The sequence below is a fragment of the Homarus americanus genome, unplaced genomic scaffold (assembly GCF_018991925.1).
Source record: "Homarus americanus isolate GMGI-L3 unplaced genomic scaffold, GMGI_Hamer_2.0 scaffold40455, whole genome shotgun sequence".
NCBI lineage: Eukaryota > Metazoa > Arthropoda > Malacostraca > Decapoda > Nephropidae > Homarus > Homarus americanus.
In genome coordinates this window covers 27,677-36,712 of record NW_024717850.1, presented here as the reverse complement: position 1 = coordinate 36,712, position 9,036 = coordinate 27,677, and the positions used below count along the sequence as shown (strand labels likewise).

General features: G+C 41.6%; 1 protein-coding gene across 1 annotated transcript; it reads left to right on the top strand.

The window, feature by feature from the left end:
- Positions 1 to 3,447: 3,447 nt before the first annotated feature.
- Positions 3,448 to 8,867, top strand: LOC121859044 (the record flags this gene model as incomplete). Its single annotated transcript, XM_042355703.1, is given in 3 exon segments — positions 3,448 to 3,515; positions 8,014 to 8,166; positions 8,694 to 8,867. Coding segments are annotated over 3 exon segments (395 nt in total), but the record flags the coding sequence as incomplete, so codon positions are not given.
- Between the last annotated feature and the right edge of the window lie 169 nt (positions 8,868 to 9,036).

Genomic DNA, 9,036 nt, shown 5'->3' with positions numbered 1-9,036 from the left:
AACTCTTGATAACTCAGAATATATTGGGATGTAACCATTCAGAGTTATGAAGAACCTTTCCTCCCTGTCCTTTGTCCTACCCCAGTACCCAACTTTTTGGCCAAAATAACCTACCATGATCAGAAAACTTAAAAAAAAACTTATATGCACAGCAGGCATAGAATGAGGTTAATTCAAGCTTGTGGTGCCATTTGTATTCACTTAAACACTACTCTACATGTTTACGAGTGAAATATTCCACTGAATGTAAAATGCAATTCACTTAATGATCTCTTGAAAAATTTAATTATGCTTACATACTGTACAGTTAGGTTATCACTGTCAATGTTAGTTTAATCATTGTCTGTTGAAAACGATTGTTGTGGTGGTTCTGGGCTAATGCGTAGGAAGGTGGAAGTGGTGTCTGAGGAAGAGTACCCAGAGGGCCCAGTCATCAGTGCTGGTGGAAGGTTGATGCTGTCTGGGTCTCTGACTGAGGTTTAAAAATGCCCAATATTTTCCCCTGTTTATAGTTGCTGCGTTGACACTTGAAAACATCGGTCCTGACATCTCTCAAGGTTGCATAGTGCTGCTCCAAATCAGGCAGCTGCTTAACTGCCTCCAAGGCCTACTCCAAGTGGGCTTGGTGCTGAGTGAGTCTTCATCTGCACTGTCATTGCTTGGTTCTTCTATGCCTTCCTGAGAGACACTAGCAGCAATTTCCTCTTCTTGTGTAATGGCGAAATCCCAACTCGTCCTTATCCCGCTCAAGGCAATCCACAATGTTATCCTCTGACATCCTGGTCTCACCACCTTTTAATTTGGTCACAAAATCATCGGACCTAAACCCGGCAAAGTCCACCTCAATCTCGGTACCTTTCAAGAGTTTGTTCCATGCATGAATGAGGTTTATTACATTGAAGCTTTTCCATGCCTCTGCTCAGTTAAGCACTGCATTTGGTCACTACCATGACCTAATCAGTAATTGTCACCTCAGTCCTAGACAAGTGACCTACCTACTTATAGGATTCTCCTGTTGGAACACCAGATCCCTAACAACCTGTCACTATCCTCAGAAGATCACCTTTTAAGGAGAACTGGTCAAGCATAGGGTTGCTAAGGACAAAAACTGAATTGAACAAACTAAGGGAGTATGGTGGAGCAGAGATTCTTCACTGAAAATTTACAGGATTCAATTGGTCTGGATATGTTGTCTTTTGCTAGACCTAAGACCAGAACCTAGCTACTTCAGACTGCATAAATTCCTCCATTTAAAACTGATCATAGGATGGGGACTCTAGACATCAGAGGAAACCTCCTTCAAGCTCCTGCTATATCTACCACATGAAAGGCTGGAAATTAAACTGGAAGGGTACAGTATTCAGGGGAGCATCTTGGTATGGATCAGAGACTCTCCATGACTGCAAGTAGTGTGTGATGATTAATGGCACAAAAGGCAAGAGAATGCACCTAAGTTGTACAAACAGTAAGAAAGCATGAACTGAGACAATGTGAAAAGGACCTGTGTGCTGATAATGAACTTTAGTTTGGAACATTTTGAAAAGTTTGTGAACCAAACAACTACCTAAGCTAGTAGGTATTATAAGAAGGGTGTTCTTAAAGTATATGATTCATCCCTCACAATGCTCTTCAAAAGTGAGGTGCTTTCACATTTAGAGTCCTGTCACACCAAATGGTCCCCGAGATATACTAACCGTCAGTTGATTGAAAACTTTTGAACTGTTACCAGACTGGTGCCAGCACTATGGTGCCTCAATTACCCACAGTGATAAGAATGCCAGCGGTTGCCTAGCTTATACTGTAGATACAAGTGTCAGGGCACTGCCAAGTACAGGTTGACAATCCCTTATCCGATATCCTTGGGGCCAGAGGCATTTCGGATTTCAAATTTCGGTTTTCATAATGTTTTTTTTTTTTTTTTTTTTTTTTTTTTTAAGCCTACCTGGGCACAAGTCACTGACCCACATTGGGGCCTGGGTGGCGAAAATATAATACAAATTATAAAAATAATAACAATTCATAGGTCTAGGTCGTGTTTCTCACTTTTGATGTTTTTTTCATTCTTGTATTTCTTTATTATTATTATTATTTTATTATTGCAGTATTATTGTTATTATTATTATTAATTTTATTATACAGTCAACCCTCACTTTACGCGGTCCCACATTCCACGTTTACGCGGTGCCCTGCCGGAACCCAGGATGCGCACATTCCGCTGTGCGTGTGCCCTTTACGCGGAGGCGGCTGGCGAGCCGCGCCATTTTGGATCCAACCTCCCGCCATCCGCCATGTTGTGTAAATGGGCGAACATGGTCTTACAAAAGTCAACCAGTCATCAAAACATTACCGAGGTTCTTCACCCGCCACCCACAGCCGGCCTAAGTAGTGATAAGTGATAATTATGGTGAGGATATGGACTTATATGGACTTTGGGGGAGTTTGACAAAGAGGCCCTCTGCAAGCCTCTGTGGTGGTTAGTGACACAATTGATACAAGTGATACAGGTGAGGGCCAATAATCTGCCCTCTGCCTCGAACCAACTGCCCATCCCGTGTGCCCAGCCATCTTTTCTACTAATGTAAGTGTTAAAAACCTAATATTATTGATATTTCTTAATTATTAATTGTGTGTGCATACCATCATAAAGTTAAGATAATATTTTTTTACAATAGTTGTGTGTCGTCAAAAGTTGAGTTTGGGGGTGGCCGGTCTCTATTTCAATTAATCATATGTTATGCTATTCACTTTACGCGTTTCTCACTTTCCTGGTACCTGGGTTACATTCTCGTAAAGTGAGGGTTGACTGTATTTTATTATTATTATTATTATTTTATTTTGGTGTATTTTTTATTAACATTTTTATTTACTTAGAATAATTATTATAATTATTATTACTATTATATTTTCGCCCCCAGGAATAATTATTATTATTATTATTACTATTATATTTTCGCCCCCCAGGCCCCGATGTGGGTCAGTGATCTGCCCGGTGGTCTAATCATAAAAAAAAAATAATAAATAAATATGCCCACAAAAAAAAAAACTTTCGGTTTGTAGAGCTTTATGGTTTTGGAATTTCGGATAAAGGGTTGTCAACCTATAGCAAGAAAAAAATTAGTAGTTTGGATACATTTGGAAGTTTCGAGTCCGTTTGATATTGGTGACGTATTTGTTGCATTTATTCCCCGCAGAACATAACCCCCACCTTTTTACATTATTTTTTGTTGGAAAATTTGTTCTGTGTATCTTTTTTAAATTTAGGGTACCTGTAGCACTTTGCATGAATGTACAGTATGACAGTAAGCAGGGATCCCCAGTACTTGCAGAGAAAGCTTTGCCCACAGTTAATTATCAACCAGAGAGTATTTTACTGGTATGGAACTTGTAAGTAACTTCATGATGATCCATAAGCCATAAAGTTTTAATTCTAATTTGTATCTCCAACAGTTGAAGCTGGAGACTATCAACCGTATCATACAGCTAATTATCTTAAAGCACGCTACCCTCTTCCAAAGGTAAGGCAAAAACCAGTTTTAAATGTACTGCATGCCCTTCAAATTTGTGGGGGTTAGGTTTCTCAAAATGGCTATTCCCTTTGTGTTTGCCCTTAGGACAATTATTTCTTTTACCTGTACAGTGTATTGTACAGTAGACTCTCAACTTACGCGGTTTCAGCTATACACCACTTACAATTTCAAGCTCAAAACTTTCAAAATGGGACAAGCCCTCCAAACACACCACCCTGCCCTCTCTGTCTGTTTCAGTTGCCTCGCGTGTATCGTTAGAGTAACACCTGCCTCTCGTGTGTGTGTCAATTTAGTGCACTTAAACCTCTCTCATACTCGTTCATAATGCCCAAACACAAGCCAACCTCTGCCTCTGGTCCTCCAGCGAAGAAACAATGCTCTGTGATGACCCTGGAAGAAAAAGTAGCTGTGTTAGACTTAATAAATGGCGGCATGTCAATCGCTGCTGTGGCAAGGAGGTTCGGGTGGAACGAATCAAACATGAGATCCATCAACATTCGGGGAGGGAAATTCGTGAAACCGTGTCTACAAGTGCCTCATTTGCTGCTAAGGTGACTAGCCAGGTTAGAGACATAACTCTAGTGAAGGTGGAGAAGGCATTAAACATCTGGGTGGAGGATATGAACCGGAAACGTGTCCCCATCGATGGCAACGTGCTCAGGGAGAAGGCACTGAGTGTATATGTATGTATATATAGTGATTTAGGGCGATTATGAATTTTTAGGAGTGTTTCTAACATTACGCTGTTTTTGGCTTTACATGGGGTCCCAGGAACGTAACCCCTGCATAAGTTGTGAGTCGACTATATGTGTGTGTGTGTGTAGGCAAACAAAAACACCTACAAATAAATAATAATGGGAAAATCCTCTCACCAATAATCAGAAAAATTTATTAAAAATGTTGTGTCTACCTTCAAGTCTACTTCATTAATTTGACAAAGCACGGAATGGAGTTCAGGGTAGATGCAACATTTTAAAAAATTCTCTGATTATTTGTAAGTGGATTTTCCCATTATTAATGTAGGTGTTTTAATGTGTTCTCTGTTTGAAATCCTGTTATCTGCCTCATGGAAATGATCATTGTCCATGTTCACTTATTTCTGAGTATACAGTATTTTCAGATCAAGGCCAATAACAGTGTGTTCAAAGAAGGCGGCAAACTTTATGAGGCACGCCATTCCAAAACTGAAGACAAAGACCATTGCCATGAAAAAAAATTACAGTACAATACAGTAATATATTACAGTGATTTAATATACAGTATAGTCTGCATTTACGCGGTGAATTGAACCTGTGGAGGCCGTAAACGAGAAACGTGTAAATGAAATAACAACATATGGGATTAATTGAGATAGAGACTGGGCCGACCCCCAAACACTACTTTTTTCGACACAATACCTACGTTGTAGTAAAAATATCTTAATTTTATGGTGGTATGCACATACAATTAATAATTAAGAGAAATATCAATAATATTAGGGTTTTTTAACACTTACGTTAGTAGAAAAGCTGGATTAAACTGCGTGGATGGCGGCTGGATCCGAGCAGAGGGCAGATTAGTTGCCCTCGGTGAATCACTTTCTTCACTACTACTCGAGGTTTGCAGGGCCTCCCAGACAAACCTCTCAAAGTCCATATCCTCACTGTCAATATCACTATTCACTGACTTGGGCTGGCTGTGGTTGTGGTGGGTTCGTGGCGAGGAGTCCTCAATACTACATTGGCCGCATTGATGTTGTCGAGATAGATCTGGATATCTGGCTCCATAAATTTCGTCAGATGGTTATTAGACGCTTCATACCGATGCTTGTCTGGGTCGTTGTCAGGATGAGCTTAATTTTCTCCCCAACTCGATGATTTCCTCACACAATCTGGCTTGGTCCAGGTAATTCAATGTTTTTCTCTTGTGATGGGGGTCCCGGAAGCCATAAGTGAGGGGCGGGCACAAGAAGAACTGTCGCAGACTGAGAACAATGAGACAGGCCCTGCTAGGTCAGCGACTTCTACCCTCTGGTGGCAGGGCAGGTCATGTTACATTAGACCAATCACAGCTAGAGGCGGAGGGAATGCATGGGTGGTAAGGATGCGTGGCCCAATCACAGTCTGATACATCATATGACATCGGCGATAACGTATGAGCGGCCTATCGCACCACTCACCGCCGCTTCCTGCGTATGATCCGACAATGGACCGCTTGAATAAAAAATGCCGTGGAGCATCTGGACCTCCAGCCGCTGTCCGCGTAAATGACCAAATTTACCGCATAATTAAAGCATTTACACTCTGACAAGGCACTGCGTAAATGACCAAACGTGTTAACCAAAACCGTGTAAATCAAGACTATACTGTAGTTTGATTTCGGTGATTTCCCTGGCGTTTGGTCATTTACGCGGCACATGGCCAGAAGCGCCAATTATCAGTTCAGGCGGTACATTCCATCATTTACTAGGCAGCGGCGCAAGCAGGATGCGCTAAGGTCCAGAAGCGCCAATTATTAGTTCACGCTATACATTCTTGACCATATGCAGGAAGCGGCGCGGGGAGGTGCGCAGTATAAGCCATGTTATCGCTGACGTCATATGCGTATCGGCGGACTGTGATTGGGCCGCGCATCCTACCTCCTCCGCCGCTAGCTGTGATTGGTTATAATGTACCAGCGTGCCCTGCCACCAGAGAATAAAGTCGCTCACTAGCTGCGCCAGTCTCATTCACTCTTGTGCCCGCTAATCCCCTCAACAATGGCTTCATCTGGACCCCCTCCACCCCTGAGAAACCTTGAACTACCTGGACCCAGTTGCCCAAAGGCAAAGAAGATACGACGCGCCTTAAGCAATGAAGTGACGGTAAAATCGTTCAGGTAGTTGGAGAAAGGAACGAGACAAGTTGATTTGGCGCCAGCATGGCGTGAACGAATCTACGATCCGGACGATGAAGAAGGATGCTGCCAAGATAAAAGAACACAAGCCTATAAAAACATGGACATGACCAAGCTAAATGTCCACTGGCTAACCTTAGTAGGCGTGGATGTTCACTGGTCTCTCCCTCTCCTGGTTTGACGACTGTTTCGTTCCTGACGTAAAGAAATTCTGCGAGCAACATAATGTTCCATTTAACATTTTGTTGCTCCTTGATATTGCACCAGGACACTCGCCTTTATTGCTGGATTGTCACCCCAATGTAAAAGTGGTCTTCCTTCCCTTAACACTACGTCGTTAATCCATCCCATGGATCAAAGTTGATTTACAACGTCAAGGTTCTTTTCTCCTTAAAGAAGTTTGGTCCTGAATGACTTGATCAACACCAAGGATGAATTGTGGAACCTTCTGAGTGGCACCCGATAGCGAGGGCGAGGATCCAGAACAAGGTTGCGGCGGAGCATGAAGTGCGTCAAGCAGTTTTGGAAAGAAATTCAACTTCGAAAGCTGTTGATTTCTTGGGGTTGGAGCATGGGGAGCTGTCTGTGGGCCGTTCGCAGCGTTGCGGCATGTTAGAAGGAACCCAGGTGGGAGGAAGAGGCAACCTGTGGCTGGTGAGGTTCAGTCTGTTTGCAGTGGCAGTGGACCTTGCGAAGAAACTGCACAAAGTGTTTCAGCTGCAAGCTTCTCGAGACCACCAACGGCGACATCATGAGGTAATCAGGGTTCCTGAGGTGACTGCTGACGAGATGTTGGAAGATGATGACGTCAGTGAGGAGGCAGGTGATGCGGCAGAAAAGAGAACAAAGGTTAAGTCATAGTGATGTAAAGGAGGCCATCGAGTATGTCGAGAAAGTCAAGCTCATCCTTTCAAAAGACCCAGTGAATCACCGCTATGAAGTTACCAATAACCTTCTGTTGCTGCATCTATGGAGCCGTATATTCAGATGTATCACAACAACATCAATGCTAGTTGTCAACGTAACATTACCGAGTTCTTAGCCGCAACCCACCACAACCACAGGCAGCCCAAGTCAGTGATAGTGACGATATGGACTTTGAGTGGTTTGTCAGGGAGGCCCTGTAAACCTCTGTGAATAGTGATACAAGTGATTCACCTGAGGGCCACTAGTCTGCCCTCTGACTCGGAACCAGCCGCCATCCTCGTGTGCCGACCCATCTCTTCTACTAAATGAAGTGTTAAACATCTTTATATTTCTCGTATATCTGTACAGTAGTGTAGTTTCTTATTTATATATTATATGTGTGTGCATACCATCATAAAATTAAGATGTTATTTTTACTACAAGGTACGTATTGTCGGAAAAAGTGTAGTCTGGGGTTGGTCCAGTCTCTATTTCAATTAATCCCATATGTTCTGTTATTTCGTTTACGCGTTCCTCGTTTTATGCGGACCTCCACGGGTTCAATTGACCGCGTAAATCGAGACTATACTGTATATTGTATACCTGCATTGCTTATACCTTTAATGTTTATTTGCTGAATCAATGTAAAGTTATGTGATGATTTTACTGAATAAATGTCTAATAATGTTTATTTGTAAATCCACAGAAATTCAAAATCAATAAACAGGTACCATTCATAGCAGAGAAAGCTGTGCATCACTACCTCGCCCTGCGTGGTATGTCCAAGGAAGAGGCTCAACGTAAATTCCTCAATATCATCCAGCGCCAGAGATATGGAGTCGAGACAATTATATATAAAGTAAGTTTTCCCTGGGGTATTTAAATGGTTGAAGGATATTGAAGCTAATATTCCTTTATTTTGGGGGTGAACACCATTATGGGTGTTACATAGATTCAAAGACCAGTTTATCTCACAAAGTAACTTAATACATTCATCTCACTATTCCTCTATGGGTCAGGTATACTTGCTATGGTGATCATGTTGTGTTAAAGACGGACTGAGTCACACTGGGCAACCCTGTGAAACAGAATGGTTTGATTTTGCCTTACACTTAAACTTGTTCATGAATTCAAATTGGGTCATTACCAAATTGTATGTGATGAGGAAAGTGAGGAACCACATGTGACTCCGTGTAAGATTATATATATATATATTATATATATATATATATATATATATATATATATATGTGTGTGTATATATATATATATATATATATATATATATATATATATATATATATATATATATATATACACACACTACATTATTCACACGTGGTTCCTCACTTTCCTCATCACATTCCACATTTTCCTCACTTTCAGTACAAGTATTTCCCTGAATGTAATCTGGGTTTTGTGTTTACTGTTTGTCAAATCACTTTCATCAGAAGTGGCTTTGTTATCAATATCACTGCTACTCTCATCAAAATAATATCTTCAGTCTTGTCCTGGTTGATTGAACGAAGTGAACTCGCAACGATTGAAACTCGTGACTGAGGCTGGGTTATAATCAGGTTGTATAACCCACACGGTGGTGCAGGCAGGCTAGGATGAGCTGTGAGATACACATCTGAACACGATAAAGCAATCTCCATTCATTTCATAATATTAAAGTCTGTGAACAACACTGCCACTCTTACACAGTACGAGTTTACTTGTCCGTGAC